General features: G+C 45.7%; 1 protein-coding gene across 3 annotated transcripts in view; it reads right to left on the reverse strand.

The window, feature by feature from the left end:
- The window catches only part of LOC120921139 (NACHT, LRR and PYD domains-containing protein 3-like), a 48753-nt gene that overhangs the window by 11574 nt on the left and 17858 nt on the right, over positions 1 to 19321 (reverse strand). For 2 of the 3 annotated variants that reach the window (XM_040333821.1, XM_040333820.1), the window contains exons 5-9: positions 16184 to 17894; positions 13795 to 13959; positions 9207 to 9371; positions 3561 to 3725; positions 104 to 268 (exon numbers count right to left, since the gene is read on the reverse strand). In XM_040333821.1, the coding sequence (XP_040189755.1) occupies positions 104 to 268; positions 3561 to 3725; positions 9207 to 9371; positions 13795 to 13959; positions 16184 to 17894 (2371 nt within the window). The remainder of the gene's footprint in view (positions 1 to 103; positions 269 to 3560; positions 3726 to 9206; positions 9372 to 13794; positions 13960 to 16183; positions 17895 to 19321) is intronic. The other variant, XM_040333822.1, reaches the window with a different exon arrangement.

Consider the following 19321-nt stretch of genomic DNA (forward strand, 5'->3'; position numbering starts at 1 on the left):
TGCTGTTGTTTGATGGGTTTCGTTTAATTATTTAAAAGAAATATAGCTTGGTCACCCTGCTGTTGCTGGATACCTGCACTTGGTTTCCCTTACATTTACTTACTCCAATCTCTCTATGCAGCTTGTTGTCAGAGCTTCCATCAGATCCCTGATATGAGGACCCTCCAGAATGTTCTCAGACAGGTCCAGTCTCCTCAGTGTATGGTTATTTTTTATTCCAGATGCCAGGTGGGGGCAGGAACTATCTGTCAGGCCATTATTAGACAATCTGAAGAAGAAAAGAAGAATGTTCCTAGAAAAAAATGAATGTCCCCCCAGGAATGATTTGAACCATTCTCTACATCACATGAGTCAAACACAAGTTCATTTAATGTGGCCCTCAGACCTTTCCTGCAGCTGTATGAAAAATATACTATAATACCAACAGTATTGGGACGCCTGCCACACACACATGAACTTTAATGGCAACCCAGTCTTAATCCGTAGGAGTCCAATATTGAGTTGGCCCACAATTTTCAGCTATAACAGCTTTAACTCTTCTCTTCACAAGGTTTAGAAGTTTGTCTATGGGAATGTTTGACCATTTTTCCAGAAGCGAGGTCAGACACTGATGTGTATGAGAAGGCCTGTCTCACAGTCTCCGCTCTAATTCATCCCAAAGGTGTTCTATTGGGTTGAGGTCAGGACTTTGCAGGCCAGCCAAGTTCCTCCACCCCAAACTTGCCCATCCATGTCTTCATGGACCTTGCTTTGTGCACTAGTGCACAGTCATGTTGGAACAGCAAGGACCATCCCCAAACTGTTCCCACAAAGTTGGGAAAATAAAATTGTCCAAAATGTCTTGGTATGCTGATGATTTAAGAGTTCCCTTCATTGGAACCAAGGGGCCAAGCCCAACCCCTGAAAAACAACCCCACATGATAATTCCCTCTCCACCAAATTATTTGGACCAATGCACAAAGCAAGGTCCATAACATGGATGAGCGAGTTTGGGGTGGAGGATCTGACCTAAACCCGATAGAACACACTTGGAATGAATTTGATCGGAGACTGCGAACCAGGCCTTCTCATCCAACATCAGTGCCTGACCTCACAAATGCGCTTCTGAAAGAATGGTCAAACATTCCCATAGACACACTCCGAAACCTTGTGGACAGCCTTCCCAGGAGAGTTAAAGCTGTTATAGCTGCAAAGAGTGGTCCAACTCAATATTGAACCCTACGGACTAAGATTGGGATGCCATTAATGTTTATGTGTGTAAAGGCAGGCGTCCCAATACTTTTGGTAATATAGTGCAGGGCTCAAAATTTCAAGTCCTGAGCCACTAGCCAGACCTTAACAGTTACTCGCCACCAGTTGCCCCACCCCTAAGTCCGCCCCTAAACACGCCCTTGTAAATTATCTCATGAAATTACACTGTTAAATGTTTTCAGCAGAATTAAGTTCCAAAAATAAACAACAACAACTTTAACAATATTAACATAAAGCATATCAGTACCCATCAAATGCAGCCTCATTGTGCCCATCAAATGCAGCTTTACGGTGCCCATGAATGCACACTCACTGTGTCCATCAATGCAGCCTCACTGTGCCCATCAAATGCAGCTTTATGGTGCCAATGATTGCAGCCTCACTGTGCCCATCAATGAAGCCTCACTGTGTCCATCAATGCAGCCACACTGTGCCCATCAATGCACTCTCACTGTGCCCATCAATGCACTCTCACTGTGCCCATCAATGCACTCTCACTTCAGAGGGCCCATGTGTCACCACTGTACGCCTGGATAGGGCAGCATACAGAGGAACCGATCCCCTCCATTTTCCCATCCCCGATCCCATTCCCCATCACTGCTACCACCGCTCACTGTTACTCATCCCAGCCCCATGCTTCAGGGGGCCCATGTCTCACCCCTGTACACCCAGATAGGAGAAGCAGCGGGCGGCATATAGATTAACCAAAACCCTCCATTTTTCTCCTGCAGTCACGGCTATTGGTTCCAGTCTATATGCCACCCGCTGCCCCTCCTATCCGGGGGGTTGAGTGGTGGTGGGTTGGATGGGGTGAGTGGCAGCAGTGGTGGGGGGGATGGGATCAGTGGTGGCTGTGAGGGGGGGTTAGATCACTGGCAGTGGTGACGGTGAGGGGTGTTGGGATCAGTGGTGGTGGTGGAATCAGTGGCGGGCATGGTGGGATCGTGGTGGTGGTGGGGGGATGGGATCAGTGGTGGCTGTGAAGGAGGTAAGATCACTGGCAGTGGTGACGTATGGGGGGTGGGATCAGTGGTTGTGGTGGGATCGGTAGCGGTGGGTGGAATCAGTGGCAGGGGTGGTGGTGGGTGGGATCAGTGGCAGGGGTGGTGACATCGGTGGTGGTGGGTGGGATCAGTGGCAGGGGTGGTGACATCAGTGGTGGTGGTGGGTGGGATCAGTGGCAGGGGTGGTGACATCGGTGGTGGTGGGTGGGATCAGTGGCAGGGGTGGTGACATCGGTGGTGGTGGTGGGTGGGATCAGTGGCAGGGGTGGTGACATCGGTGGTGGTGGTATCAGTGGCAGGTTCGGTGGTTGTGGGGTTGGCAGTAAGAGGCAGAGGTGATGGTGGTGGGGGAGGATGGCACCAGGGATAGGGATAAGATCTGTGGTGGTGAAGGGGGTCAGTGAGAGGCAGAGATCAGCTGCAGTGCACTGACTATTATGTCACTTACTTTCTCAGTCGATATCGTTACTCCCATGCCTCCAGGGATGCTCCTGTGATGATAGTATCTCCTGCAGAGGGGAGAGCTCCTCCCCCTTCACTGCATTGGTGTCAGCTGGTCAGCTGACTTTCACTTCCAGCGTGTTACCTTTTTTTTTTCTTCCTGAGGCTTTGCCTTTCCTCAGCGAGCGGGCAAACAAATGACCCCCTCCCCGAACAAACGAGCCCCCCCCCCCCCGCGTGCAGTGTAACAAGGTCCCACACCTCTAGCTGGCTAGTTTCATAGACGGAATACTGATACTTTCACAAACGCCGGTCTAGGGGGGGGCGGGACCTTGTTACACTGCGCGCCGAACAGACACAGCCAGCTCCATCACACACAGCGTGACATCCCCGCTGTGTGTGCGCAATAAAATGAAACAAGAGGAGAGAGAGAGGGAGGTGAGCGCTGCAGCCTCCTCAGCTCAAAGCGGCGCCAGGGAAGTCCAGTCCTGCCGCTGTGTGTCCTCTGGCTGATCGCTTCAGCCAGGAAACGATCATCCACCCCAGCTCCTCACTCGCCCTGAATGAAATTCCACTCGCAAATCGCGAGCAGGCGAGTGGAATTTTTGAGGGCTGATATAGTGTATAGCGTCTCATCTATTATCCAAATAAATGGAATATCAGACTTTAACAAGACATTAGGAAAATACTATTTCATGGTGTTGTTAGCTTCTAAGAACAAGTCAGCCTTCGCTGATTGGCTTTTTATGGAGTCCAAAGATCCCTTTTAATTTTATTTGTATATGTCATATTTTTGGCATATATAGTTTTTGGATGTAAACTGTTCCAGAATATTATTTTCTCAGTCAGTCCTGTTATACTCACTGTAATTCTTCTATCTGGCTTGTTGTCAGAGCTTCCATCAGATCCCTGAAATGAGGACCCTCCAGATGGTTCTTAGACAGGTTCAGTGTCCAAAGTGTCTGGTTATTCTTTATTCCAGATGCCAGGTGGGGGCAGGAACTGTCTGACAAGTGGTTACCAACCAAACTGTAGAAAAAGAGAAGAATGTTACCAAAAGTAAATAAATATCTCCCTCAGGATTGAATGTAACTATTCTCTACGTGAATGGAACTCATTTCTGTTTATTGGAATGCTTTATATTAGATCACTTTTTAAAACTCCAGGAAATAGAATTTTATAAGAACATTTTTATAATGGAGTAGACCCCCCAATATTGTCCTCCATGTGTAGAGATGGTGATATCTCCATACACAGGATGAGCACAGAATTCCACTGACATGACTCGTATTGTGCTATAATCTCCTTGTGTATGGAGCATGAATAGTATCAGCAGACAGTGTGAGGCCGGAATCAGCATTGCTAGTGATTGGACGGGATACTTTTTATTTGATATTCTATTTATCTCTGCTAATAAGAGCTCTGTACTCATAGGAAGTAAAAGGGAGATATCTGACCTGGGATAGCAGATGATTATGTCGGATGAAAATGGAAAATTGTATTAAATAACAAATTTTCCTCTCCTGCTGCCAATCCATGTCAGCATATGTGTGGTAGTAGCCCCACCATCAGGGCTGGACTTGGGAAAAAAATTGGCCCTGGACTTCATCCAGACCGGACAACTTTGACAGGTCTCTCCCAATGCCGGCCAGACAAACCTGCCCCCCCAGCCAGCCCCGATGGTCACCCAAGCCTCCCCCATTCACTAGCTATTAGCCGTTCTACTTTATTAGAGTAGAACGGCAGGTACTGGTACTCTTATAGGCATTAATAGTGGGGAAGCTAGACATTATTTCACCCGGGGCAAAGAATCAGTTCGGTGCCCCCTCCCCCGTAATGGGAATTGATTAGGCAGAAGTGATAAACTCCCAGGCCACAGCTGTTGAGTCAGCTATCTGTCCTCTTCCCTGTGCTCCTTCTGGTCCTCCCCCTGCTCCTCTGTTTCCCCACATGCTTCTCTGTTCCCTCACATATTCCTCTCCTGCTCCTCTGTTCCCCCCATGCTCATCTGATTACCTAATTCTCCTCTGTACCCCCTGCTTCTCTGTTCCCCCACATTTCTTCTGCATTCCTCTCCTGCACATCTGGGGGGGAGACAGAGGAGCGGAGGGAGGTGGTGGTCTGCTGTCACTGAAACCGGCCCACTGAGCCATCGGTCCACTGGGAAACTCCCTGTAGTCCCAATGGCCAGTACATGCCTGCCCACCATCATCTGCCCACGTGATCAGTGCATAGCTATAAATAGTTGACTACCACACAACAGCCCATTCCCTGAACATCACTAAGAACTAACTGGGTGGGTTAATGTGTTGCCGTGGATTGGCTCCAAGGTGGGAAGCTTAAGAAAATCCAATTTTGTAAGAAAGTGAGGAAACTTCCGCCTCCCTGCCAAAATCAGCTGTAGTGAATACTGCTGAGCCCATTAGTAGTGCTAAAGTAATGCACCATAAGAAAACTGGTTTGGTTAGCCTGCATACCATCTTGGTCAACACCAGGGGCGGACTGACAACTCATGGGGTCCCTGGACAATAGGAGATTATGGGGCCCCAGGGCAAAGGGAGATTATGGGGACCACGGGCAATAGGAGATTATGGGGCCACACAGTATACACACACACACTCATACTGTATACATACACAGTATACACACACAGACACACAATATACACACACAGTATACATACACACAGACTACACATACACACACTGAAAAGGTACTGGACAGGCGGGGCAGCTATAATCATGGGATTTAAAAAAAAATATTTTTACATACTGTCCCTGGTTTTACTGAGAAGTGACAACCCTGATGGGGCCCCCTAGTGGCATGGGGCCCTCGGGCAGTGCCCGATTGCCTGAATGGTCAGTCCGCCCCGGGTCAACACCCATGATGTTGAGATGTGCAGCAATTATTCACAGTGGCTCCAGCTCAGCTGCATAGTAGGCTCTGTGAATTAACCACTTCGGCCTAGGAGGATTTGGCTGTCCAATGACCAGGCCCTTTTTTGCGATTCGGCGATACGTCGCTTTAACTGACAATTACATGGTCGTGCGACGTGGCACCCAAACAAAATTGACGTCCTTTTTTCCCCCACAAATAGAGCTTTATTTTGGTGCTATTTGATCACCTCTGCGAACAAACAAGGAGCGACAATTTTGAAAACAATATTTTAAACTTTTTGTTATAATAAATATCCCCCAAAAATATATATACATTTTTGTTCCCTCATTTTAGGCTGATATGTATTCTTATACATATTTTTGGTAAAAAAATCGCAATGAGCGTATATTTATTGGTTTGCGCAAAATTAATAGTGTCTACAAAATAGGGCATAGTTTTATGGCATTTTTATAAAAAAATTTTTTTTTAGTAATGGCGGCGATCTGTGCTTTTTATCGTGACTGCGACATTATGGCGGACACATCAGACACTTTTGATGCTATTTTGGGACCATTGTAATTTATACAGCGATCAGTGCTATACAAATGCACTGCTTACTGTGTAAATTACACTGGCAGGGAAGGGGTTAAACACTAGGGGCACTGAAGGGGTTAAGTGTGTCCTAGGGAGGGATTCTAACTGTGTGGGGGCTGCACTATCAGTGACATGACACTGATCACTGCTCCCGATGACAGGGAGCAGAAGATCAGTGTCCTGTCACAAGGCAGAACAGGGAAATGCATTATTTACAAATACATCTGCCCGTTCTGCCTCTCTGTGACCCGATCACGGGACACCAGTGGACATGGTCAAGGAGAATGTGGCGGCCCACAATGCCGCAATTTAAAGGGGACATACCTGTACGCCTATTTGCCCAGCCGAGCCATTGTGCCGACGTATATCGTCGTGCGCTGGTCAGCATGTGGTTAACTTTATAAACCATGAGATGATTGTTCACAGATGCCTTCTATGATTGTTGGCTTCTAAGGAGCTAGGTATAACTGTTCTGACTGACTAAATACTTTGTTATTTGGAAACATGCTATCCTTATCTCGATGTACTGATGAAGTAGGTAAGCAAAGGGTGTCCAAAATCAATCCCACTGTGGGCTAGGCAAATTGCAAACAAATGCAAACAGGCCCAAGAAACAACAACAGCAAAGCTGTGAATTGCCTACATCTGGAAGAGCCTGCCCAAGGGGTCTCAAATGAGGCCGCCAGGTAGAACATAGATAAAGTGAGGATAGAAGCCATGTGACAGCCTTGCAGATTTGAAAAACAGGTGTCTGAAACCAAAAGATCAGGAAGCATTTATAGATTTAGTAGTGTATGTCTTGTCAGGAATGGGGTGGCACCTGAACCATGGGTTTGGATTATGGGCTGCTGAGTTACCTCGAGATGGTGGAATTAAAAAAGGGAGCATCAGTACAGGGTCCATCTTGGGGAAATAAGAGTAAATAGATTGTCTAAAAGAAGTAGAGGCGGAGAGATAGACTCTCCAGCCCGAAGAACATTCAGTCAAAAGAAGGTAACCCCCTTTGTGTGAACTGGTGGTGGACTGAAGGGCTGGATAAGGATGTTCTGGCTGAGAACACAGATAGAAACTACCCTAGGAAATTGGAAGAACTGGGCCTCACAAGTGAAGGGAACACGTTAACTACTTCAGATCCTCTGGAGAGACAGGCAGCAACATGGAGACCACTAATAGTGGAAAGAACTGAATGGCCCAGATCCAGTTGCAGGAGAGGATTTGTGCCACAGAGAAACTCCTGGGGAGGAAGTCCTGAGGCTAACACCAAAGTAAGTATGCATCACATGTCCAGCAATCAATTTAACAAGAAGTAGACCTTAGTATTAAAGGAGTTGTAAAGGTAAAACAAGATTTTCCTAAATAGCTTCCTTTCCATTAGTGCAGTCCTCCTTCACTTACCTCATCCTTCCATTTTGCTTTTAAATGTCCTTATTTCTTCTGAGAAATCCTCACTTCCTGTTCTTCTGTCTAACTCCACACAGTAATGCAAGGCTTTCTCCCTGGTGTGGAGTGTCGTGCTTGCCCCCACTCCACACCAGGGAGAAAGCCTCACATTACTGTGTGGAGTTACAGACAGAAGATCAGGAAGTGAGGATTTCTCAGAAGAAATAAGGACATTTAAAAGCAAAATCAAAGTATAAGGTAAGTGAAGGAGGACTGCACTAAGGTAAAGGAAGCTATTTAGGAAAAAAATTGTACCTTTACAACCCCTTTAAGGGATCCCTAGACTCCATGATGCCCTGTTTTCTGAACTTGAGCTTCAACCATCATTTTGTTAAAGACAAAACAGTCCTTGGGAAAAGAAGAGCCTCTTCCAATAGAGCATCCTTTCAGGTTCTTGTACCACATTTGTTTGGGCCAGCCTAAAACAATGAGGAACCCGGGATTGCCCTCCATCCCAAACCTATGATACAGATTAGAAAAGGCATAGACTGGGAGGTACTGCTTCCATAGATTCACCGGTACTGAGTATGAGACTAAGCTTCATAGTCTGTAGTTTGACCTCAAAGCCAGGAAGCCATCCTCTGAAGTTTCCTACCCGCAGCACACATCCTGATTCCTGAAATACTTCCAAGGTAGAAACCACTTCCCCAGGTTAAAGCGGGAGTTCACCCATAAAACATTTTTTTCAAACAATCCTCTTAGATGGATGCTCATTTTGTCTAGGGGAATCGGCTAGTTGTTTTAAAATATGAGCTGTACTTACCGTTTTCGAGATGCATCTTCTCCGTCGCTTCCGGGTATGGGTCTTCGGGAGCGGGCATTCCTTCTTGATTGACAGTCTTCCGAGAGGCTTCCGACGGTTGCATCCATCGCGTCACTAGTAGCCGAAAGAAGCCGAACGTCAGTGCGGCTCTATACTGCGCCTGCGCACCGACGTTCGGCTTCTTTCGGAAAATCGTATCGCGATGGATGCGACCGTCAGAAGCCTCTCGGAAGACTGTCAATCAAAATAGGAACGCCCAGTTCCGCAGCCCATACCCAGAAGCGGCGGAGAAGATGCATCTCGTAAACGGTAAGTACAGCTCATATTTTAAAACAACTAGCCGATTCCCCTAGACAAAATGAGCATCCATCTAAGGGGAAAAAGTGTTATGTACGGGTGAACCCCCGCTTTAAGTTGCTACAAGCTGAGACAGTCTGCCTGCCCATGTGTATACCTGGAATGTGATAGCTTTTTCATAGATAGAATCCAAGTTAACTTTTTGCTATAGCAAACCTCTGGATCCTGCTGACAATTAATCTATGCCTCCTTCGTGGCATTGTTTGCTTGAATCCAGATTTTATAACCTTCCATTAAGAAGGTCTAATGCTTCAGGAACAGTCAGACCACCAAAACCTTCTGGGTTTTATTTGGGAAACCAGACTCCAAAGACAACCAAGTCCCCTTTTATCAATGGTGTCCAGGTCTCCTCTCCAGAGCAGCTGATTGTTTTTAGAAATTCTGACAACGGATTACAAACGGAAGGAAGGACTCCTTTGGCTCCAGAATGTCAAACTGTCCCAGAATATTATTATATCAGCTAGTCCTGTTATACTCACAATAATATCTCTATCCGGCTTGTTTTCAGAGCTTCCATCAGATCCCTGAAATGAGGACCCTCCAGATTGTTCTCAGACAGTTCCAGTATCCTCAGTGTCTGGTTATTTCTTATTCCAAATGCGAGGTGGGGGCAGGAACTGTCTGTCAAGTGGTTAACATCCAAACTGTAGAAGAGAAGAATGTTACCAGAAGAAAATTAATTCCTCCCCCGGGAATGAATGTAACTATTCTCTACGTCAAGGGTCTCCAAATGAAGGCTTTAGGGCTGATTACGGCCCTTTCCTTGTCTTTATCCAGCCCTTGGGCACTATTACTCTCAATGACAAACAATGGGGCACTACTTCCCCAATTAATGACGATGGGGCACTATTTCTCCCAATGATACCAATTATGGGGCATCATTCCGCCCTTGAATACTAAAGATAGGGCATTTTTTACCCCCACTTATGCCAGAACATTTTCTTCACCCACTGGCCACCCCCTAAAGAAACTGACTCTTTGCTTAGAAAGTTTAGAGACCCTGCTCTACATTAATGGAACTCATTTCTCTTTATTGTAATCATTCATTGGAATTTATAAAAACTCCAGTGCATATAATTTTATAGGAAAAATATTATGATGGATTTGACACCCCAGTATTGGTATACATGGGTAGAGACAGTGATACCCCTATACACATGATTACTGCAGGACACCACTGACATGACATGACTTTAAAGTTAAACTCTAGTTTGAAATTTCTATAAGCATTCAAATTTCCTCTCCGACTACTGTTCAAATTGCACCACCATACATATACCTATTTTTATCCTAAAAACGTATAGTCTATGTTACTCTAGCAATGATGATTGCCTATATGCGTTGGCTTAGTTATAAAGTAATTAAAGCGGAGCTCCAGGCTATTAGTCCACAAATTCAGTAGTGTCTATTCTATTTTACAATCGGGTCTTGGGTGCTGCCGCCACCATCTCGGTTACGGGAAACCGCTGTGCTTTGTGAATAGCATGGCGGCGGGGGAAGGAGGAGGGGGGCCAAACTTCTGGCTGACTTTGCTGTGGCGAAGTCAGCCAGAAGTTGAAGTGGGTTCCTGTCAAAACCAGGTACCCGCTCCCCCCAAAAGATGCCAAAGGTGGCAGCAGAGGGGGGGAGGAGGCAAACAAGCGGAGCTTCCCCTTTTGGGTGGAGTTTTGCATTAATAAAATTCCCCTGCATATTTTTTATTTTATCTGTTCTTGGTAAATACCTGGTGATCCTGCCAGTTCCCTGAGACCTTTTCTTTCAAACTGACCATGTGTGGACACTCAGTATGCATGCATGCATGGGATCACTGTTAGGAGATGCAAGATGCAGTGCAACTGCACAACATGCTTGTGTAGGCAGGTGCTGGCTAGTCTGCCTGTGTCATTGTGGGACATTCTTTAACAAGGACTACTTTGAGTTTGTTTCCCTCTAGTGTTCAGCCTGACCATTGAGACATCATTTCCCCAAAGCAGAGAGAGAGAGAGAGAGAGAGAGACCACTACTAAAAGCAGGGGATTATGGGAAATGTGGTCTGGAGAGGACATATATAACCCGGTCTGGGGAGGAGCTTTTTCTCCTGGGACCACGACCTTAAAGCGGGGGTTCACCCTTAGAGGGCACTTTTTCCCCTTAGCTTCATGCTCGTTATTACTAGGGGAATCGGCTATTTATTTTAAAATATGTGCAGTACTTACCCGTTTACGAGACGCATCCTCTCCGTCGCTTCCGGGTATGGGCTTCGGGAATGGGCGTTCCTTCTTGATTGACAGGTTTCCGAGAGGCTTCCGACGGTCGCATCCATCGCGTCACGATTTTCCGAAAGAAGCCGAACGTCGGTGCGCAGGCGCAGTATAGAGCCGCACCGACGTTCGGCTTCTTTCGGCTACGAGTGACGCGATGGATGCGACCGTCGGAAGCCTCTCGGAAGGCTGTCACTCAAGAAGGAACGCCCGCTCCCGAAGACCCATACCCGGAAGCGACGGAAGAAGATGCAGCTCGAAAACGGGTAAGTACTGCACATATTTTAATATAAATAGCCGATTCCCGTAGACCGAACGAGCAGGAAGCTAAGGGGAGATTTTTTTTTTTTTTTTTAATGGGTGAACTCCCGCTTTAAGCTGTGAGCTAGCTCAAGACTCTGAACACCTACACTACAAGGACATCTCTTCTCTCCCCCTGCCCCCCTCACAAAAAAGACTCTGTGCATTAAGGGGAACTCTTATTCAGAATTTTCTTATTGCATTGTTCACATATTGTGTTCTTATAAATTTTAATGTTTGATTTCTGGGTCCGTGGCATCAGGATTTTAAGGGAGCAGTTTTTTTATGCCTGGGGGTCATAGGTTCTTTCAGGGTCTATTGGTTATTACTGTCTAAGTTACTGTGATTTCCATTACATTGTACGGGGCCTTGAAAAACTATTCATACCCCTTGAAATTTTTCACATTTTGTCATGTTACAACCAAAAACGTAAATGTATTTATGTGATAGACCAACACAAAGTGGCACATTAATTGTGAAGTAGAAGGAAAATCATAAATGGTTTCAATTTTTTTTTATTTTTATAAATATGTGAAAAGTGCGGGGTACATTTGTATGGCGCCCCCCAGGGTCAATACTTTGTAGAACCACCTTTTGCTGCAATTAAAACTTCAAGTCTTTTTGGGGATGTCTCTACCAGCTTTGCACATGTAGAGAGGGACATTTTTGCCCATTCTTCTTTGCAAAATATCTCAAGCTCTGTCAGATTGGATGGAGAGCGTCTGAACAGCAATTTTCAAGTCCTGTCACAGATTCTCAATGTGATTTATGTCTGGACTTTGATTGGGCCATTCTAACACATGAATATGCTTTGATCTAAACCAGGGATCTCCAAACTATGGCCCTCCAGCTGTCGTGGAACTACACGTCCCAGGAGGCATTGTAAAACTCTGACATTCACAGACATGACTAGGCATGATGAGAATTGTAGTTTCTGAACAACTGAAGGGCCATAGTTTGGAGACCCCTGATCTAAACCATTCCATTGTAGCTCTGGCTGTATGTTTAGGGTCGTTGTCCTGCTGAAAAGTGAATCTCTGCCCCAGTCTCAAGTCTCTAACAGGTTTTCTTCTAAGATTGCCCTGTATTTGGCTCCATCCATCTTCCCATCAACTCTGACCAGCTTCCCTGTCCCTGCTGAAGAAAAGCATCCCCACAACATGATGCTGCCACACCATGTTTCACGGTGGGGACTGTGAGTTCAGGGTGATGTGCAGTGTTCGTTTTCCCCCCACACATAGTGTTTTACTTTTAGGCCAAAAAGTTCAATGTTGGTCAGATGACTAGAGCGCCTTCTTCCACATGTTTGCTGTGTCCCCCACATGGCTTCTCGCAAACTGAAAATGGGACTACCTATGACTTTCTTTCACCAATGACTTTCTTCTTGCCACTTTTCCATAAAGGCCAGATTTGTGGAGAGCATGATCAATAGTTGTCCTGTGGACAGATTCTCCTACCTGAGCTGCGGATCTTTGTAGCTCCTCCAGAGTTTCCATGGACCTCTTGGCTACTTCTCTGATAAATGCTCTCCTTGCCCGTCCCGGTCAGTTTAGGTGGACGGCCATGTCTTCATAGGTTTGCAGTTGTGCCATACTCTTTCCATTTTCCGGATGATGGATTGAACAGAGCTCCGTGAGATGTTCAAAGCTTGGGAGATTTTTTTTTATAACCTAGCCCTACTTTATACTTCTCCACAACTTTATCCCTGGCCTGTCTGGTGTGTTTGTTGGCCTTCATGATGCTGTTTGTTCACTAAGGTTCTCTAACAAACCTCTAAGGGCTTCACAGAACAGATGCATTTTTTACTGAGATTAAATTACACAGAGGTGGACTCTATTTACTAATTTGGTATGTCAGAACTATTGAGGTTAAAAGAAAAGAGAAGGCCTATGCATATCATATTATTTTTACCCCTATTTTTGTGAACATGAGAGAAGCCATTTTATATATTTTTTTCTTCTCTCTCTAAAGTAGGAACGAAGTAAGTGACTTATAAATAGAAAATTGTTCAAGAGTTTTTTTTCCTCTCTTGAAGAAATTAGTACATATACTCCAGCCTATACATTTTGAGGTGTCTTAGTCAAATGGACAACTAATCAAAGACTGCCCCATACACACAAGCGCTTTTCCCGTCGGAAAACAAAAAGATGGTTTTCCCGACGGAATTCCTCTCAAGACTGCCTTGCATACACAAGGTCACACAAAAGTCTGGTGAACTTTTGACTGCCAAGAACGCGGTGGCGTAAAAGACTACGACGAGCCTACAAATAGAAGTTCTATGCTTCCGAGCATGCGTCGGATTGTTCCAGAGCACGTGTGTTTTTTTTCCCTCAGAAAAGCATACAGACGAACGGTTTTCCAGTCGGAAAAACTGTGATGGAGCATACACACGGTCGGAATTCCCGGCCAAAAGCTCTCATCGCAGTTTTTCCAACAGGAAAAACAGTCATGTGTACGAGGTATAATACATAGGTTAGAAGGCTGATGTTTACATGAAGCTACTGTGTTCACAAATACTTAAACTCACTGTAATTTCTCTATCCGGCTTTTTGTCAGAGCTTCCATCAGATCCATGAAATGAGGACCCTCTAGATTGTTCTCAGACAGGTCCAGTGTCCTCAGTGTCTGGTTATTTCTTATTCCAGATGCCAGGTGGGAGCAGGAACTGCCTGTCAGGTGATTTCTCTCCAATCTGTAGAAGAAGAGAAGAATGTTACCAGAAGAAAATTCATTACTCCCCCAGGAATGAATGTAACTATTCTCTTTACAGTAAGGTAAAAAACCTTCTGCCTTAACAACCCTGCGCCTGTACTCACTGTGCCCTGTGTACTTGAATGCTTTCCAGTAGTATCAGCAAGCTTCTGTATTGCAAGCCTCCGGGACAGATCCTCTGTAGACTTCCTCCAAAGTGCTCCCCGGAACTTCAGTTATGGGCCCCTGAACTCAGGGCCGTTTGAAGGAATTTGGAGGCCCCAAGCAAAATGGACATGGAGGGCCCCCCGTAGGCTACAGGAACCACAGCATGTTTTTTTACCCCCCCCCCATCTACCGTACCGCGCGGCAGGTGATTCAGTTTCCTGTTCACGGCCGGACTGAAAGCAAGTGAGCAACCGGTGTGTTGTCGAGATGGTTCCCCTATCGGATAGGGTCCGGCCTCGACTGCGCAGGCGTCGCCCCTGCGCAGTCAGAGGCTACGGATGTAAACAGAGCATGCGCAATGAACACTGCGCTCGCTCCCGACCCGATACTTTGGTCTGGTTATACACGCCCCCTCCGCTCGCTGCTTATACAAGCCCACCCTGCTCGCTCTATACAACAAGGGCCAGTGGTTATACACGCCACATCCGCTCGATGGCCAGTGCTTTTCTCAAAGGGGAAGATGTCATATTGAGCAGTGCGGAGGGGGCGTGTATAACCAGCCAGCAGAGGGGCGTGTATAACCAGCCCCAAGCATCGGGTCAGGAGCGAGTGCAGTGTTCATTGCAGATGGCTGCAGCATTTATAGGAAGTGTGGCAAGGGCCCTGCTTGGGGCAGCATGCCAGCTCGGGGGCCACAAGCAATTGCTTGGTTTGCCTGCCTTGTCGCAATGGGCCTGAATCAACTCTCCCCGCTGGAACCCCCGATGGCCTCCTCCAAACTCAGCCAAGTGACCCAGAGGACCACAGTTCTCAAGCTGGGTTTTATCCACCAGGACAAGGTCCCTGCAGTTTCAGGCCCCAATCTATTGATACACAATTCAGCCCCTACTGGTCTTTCTCCCTACCAGGGATTGGCTAAGGCTTTATGAATATGCAAGTTAGGGATCTACCCCTTGCAACACACTACATTTTGGAACTCAACAGAAATCTGGGGGAAACAGTTGAGCCTGCAACCAGTACAACTCAGAAGAGCTATAATCAATCAAACTATTCTCCACTGGATACCTCAACACTACTAGCAACCTAACTAGGAGGGTGCTACATTCTCATCGATAAATAGATGGAGAATGTCCGGCTCTGGTCCCACCTAAAGATGGGTACACAAAGATCACATTTTGATGTGTGTGTAGCCCTGCCTGTTAGAAGCCAACCAGTAGATTGGCTTCTGTCAAACACGACGGCTGGGAAACCTTCTTTGATCAGCAGCTTGCTTTTAATCAGCTGCAGCACTGATCAGTGTATACTCACAGTGGAGAGTCATTGTCAGAATATGATGTCCCAGCAGGGGGGATTCCTGCATCTACAGGCAGTGCTGAGCTCTTGTAGCTCTGTAATATCAAAGCATAGACCCTACAGACATTGGGACAATGCTCTCACCACTGTGTCTGACATAGACATCTCATAGCATGTCTGCTGCCTCTACACCTCTTCATTCTGTGCAGCTATCCAGTGTCTTCACATAAATGCATGTAAAGTTCATATATAATAGAAAACAAGTAACACCAATAATTAGCTATTTATCTGGGGAGAATTCTGATCTTTCAAATTTAAAGCCGAGTTCCACCCGTATTTTAGTTTATTAAAAGTCAGCAGCTACAAAAAGCATAGCTGCTGACTTTTAATAAACCGACACTTACCTGTCCCATGGTCCAGCAAGGTGCTTGATAGCTGCTGATCCAAGACTGATACATTTTTATGAATGTGAGCCTATCAACAGAGTCTGTGGACAGGCGCATGCTATGACCTGTGGCGTGTCCCAGAAGATTGCTGGCAGCAAGGGGCCACCTAGGGCAAGAGAAGGAGATGCCTAGGCGGCCAAAAAGAAGAGGAAGGAAGAGGAAGGAAGTGGGACAGGAAGTCCCACTAAAAAGAAGTTACCCACTCCCCCCCCCAAATGTGGCATGTAAGGGGGTGAGGAGTGCTTAAAGCGGAAGTTCCACTTTTGGGTGGAACTCCGCTTTAACACAGAAATTTGATTACTCATAGCTAATCTTTACCTCAAACGTTTGATTTTGTGTAGAGTTGGTATAAACTTCCTCAGTCCTTCGCTTGGAATATTACACAAATGTAGATTTACTTCTTCTATCTCTCTGCAGGATTGAAGGATAAAAGACAGCACAGAGCAGTCCAGAGGGCTGAGGGGGACACCAGAAAAGTCAACTTTATTTGATCCAATACATTGTGACACCAGAGCCGTATTCCTGCTCTCATGGAGATAGTAGAATACATTAAGAAGCTCTCTCTTGCCTCTTGTAGATTTGTTCGGTCTTTGTTCGGTGATTTTCTTCTGGATCCAGGTGATGACATGTCTGCCAGCCTGAGTAGACAATTCTCCCACATGAGACTTTAACATGGATCTAGTAGAAGAGTCTGAGAGACCGCAGAGGAAACGGAGGAATATTTCGGCACGGCCGTCTTTGTAAGATTCAGCCTCATCAAGTGTTTCCTGTAATCTGTCAGGATTATAATTAATAAAATGGACTAAAGCAGCAAAAAACTCCTGAAGAGTGAGATGTAAGAAGGTGTAATTCACATCAGGAGGCTGACCAGATTCCATCATGAAAGATGAGAAGAGATGTTTATCATTTCTCACATTGAATGACTCCAGATGACGCTCATCAAACACAATCATGTGATTCATGACTCCATGTTCTGCCATCCACCCAATAGATGCCAGAAATTCCCGGGCAGCATGCACATCGTCTTTATTCTGGTTGTGATTGACCAGAATATTGGAGACAAAAGTCACAAAGAGTTGTGTCACTGTTTTGGGTAATGATGTCATCAGCTGATCAGTGATTGTTGGTTGGGATCTGAAGCACATTGATAACACTGTACAGATGATCCAGCAGTATGATGGGATATAACAGAAAGTGTACAGCGTGTCATTTTCCTGCACATAATGAAAAGCCTTTTCTGACAATTCCTCATTTCCAAAAAAATTGTTAAAGAAGGTCAGTCTGTCTCCATGGAGAAATCCCATGATCTCAGCTATTCTCTGGAAAACAATGGTATCAACTGATGCCAGTCTGGTTGGACGGCTGGTTATCAGTACAGAGCAACCCTTAAGAAAACTCTGCCTCACCAAACTGACCACAATATCACCAAAATGTGTTCTTTGTTTTGGATTGGACAATTTACTTGATCGGAAATCTATATGGTGAATACTTTCATCTAATCCATCAAATATAAACAGAAGTCTATCTGGATCTTGTAAAATGTCTCCAATCTGACCCTCCAGATACGGATATTGATGAAGAATCATCTCCTCCAAGCTGACCTCTCCCAGTCTATTAAGGTCCCGGATTCTGAAGAAAAAGATAAAGGCAAATCTCTGGTAGAGTTTTCCGGTCACCCAGTCATAGACAAACTTCTGCATCAGTGTGGTCTTCCCTATTCCTGGCACTCCGCTCACCATTACTGCATGTGGTACACAATGTGACTGGGGGTTCCATCGGAACAGTCTGTTGGGGGAAATGTGTTGCAGTCCAGTCTGTGTTTCCTTCAAGCATTCCTCATGTGTTCCTCCAGTCTGTATTAGCTCATTCTGGGGACGTTGTCTGAACTGATTGGTAGAGACTACAATCAGGTTCACATAACGCTCATTGATGAGGAATCTTTGTGGTTCCAGGGTAGTTCCTGGGGGTCTGTGCTCCACTAGAGTCTCAGTCTTCTCCATCAGATGTTGTTTGTGCTTTTCCTGAATATCTGGGAATATAGAAAAGGAAAATGGAAATGTTTTATGACATTGTAATTTTTTGTCTAAACAACTTTTTAACCCATGTTTTGAGAATTTACTGGGAACTTGCTACAAACACATAAACATTTTAATTCAATAAAAAAAGTAGTATATTATAGGCTTGTTTATAGAAAACCAATATGTAAAAGCTAGGGACTACCTCCTGTATTCCGCATAAACATCCTTGTTTCTTTTATACAGTATTTTCCAAAAGTGAGCACACCCTCAGTCATTTAAAAATGCTTGCGGCTGTAATGCATTGTCGGGTCCCGGCAATATAGATGGAAATCATTGAAAAAAAAACAGCATTAGCAGTCCATTACCAAGCCCTTTGGGTCTGGTATGGATATTAAGGGGAACCCTGCACCCAAATAAAAAAAATGGCGTGGGGGTACCCCAGGCCCTATATACTCTTAACAGGAGTATATATACTATATGGCCTGCCCTATATACTCTGCAGAAAATTGGGCCTTAGGTGTTGGTGGTACCAGAACACTGTAAGCCCTCACAGTTACTCTTGGTGAGCGCAAGAACAGGCCCTGCTGTGAAATACTATATCAAAAATTTTAATGACATACCCTTGTTAAACAGGGGCAGAAAAATTGGGCATTTGGTGGTGGTGGTGCCACAACACTGTAAGCCCTCACAGTTACTCTTGGTGGGCGCAGGAACGGGCCCTGCTGCAAAATATTAGATCAAAAATTGTAATTACATGCCCCTGTTAAATAATGTCAGTTACATCAGCATCAGGTGCTTGATAGCTTCTGATCTAAGACTGATTAATTTTTATGAATGTGAGCCTATCAACGGAGTCTGTGGACAGACGCACGCTATGATTCGTTACAAATCCTCCAGCAGCACTAAATGTGCATTCAGAAAGAACGCTGGATGCAGGACAGGCCAGTAGCTCAATTGCATATTGAGAAAGTTCTGGCCAGTGGTCCATCCTCAATACCCAGTAACCCAGTGGATGCTCAGTTGGAAAGGTCTCCAAGTCTGCTCTTGCACCATGTAATGCAGACGCTGGTGATGGTTTCCTGAACCAATCAGACCTTGGCGCTGAGGACTGGAAAATTGTCTAAAGACATCGGTCAGCTGGCCACCTTCTCCAACGCTCTTCCTCTGACTGAACAAAGCCTCAGCAACACATCTGCACAAGAGGCTATAGAGGAAGAAGAGGAGGGGTGGAAGCGAGAGCTGTGGCAGAATCACCACTAGCATTTTGGAGGCGTAATGGCAGAACAAGCTCCAACAATACTGAACCCTGTCCTGCATCCTTCCCAGCTGCCAGCAGAGTTACCCAGTGCGCCATGAACGAAAGGTAACATCCTTTCCCATGCCTGCTGGACCATGAGTCAGCGGTAATATGCACCTTACTGCTGACCGACCTGTCCAA

This window comes from Rana temporaria, chromosome 13 (assembly GCF_905171775.1).
Source record: "Rana temporaria chromosome 13, aRanTem1.1, whole genome shotgun sequence".
In the NCBI taxonomy this organism is placed as follows: domain Eukaryota; kingdom Metazoa; phylum Chordata; class Amphibia; order Anura; family Ranidae; genus Rana; species Rana temporaria.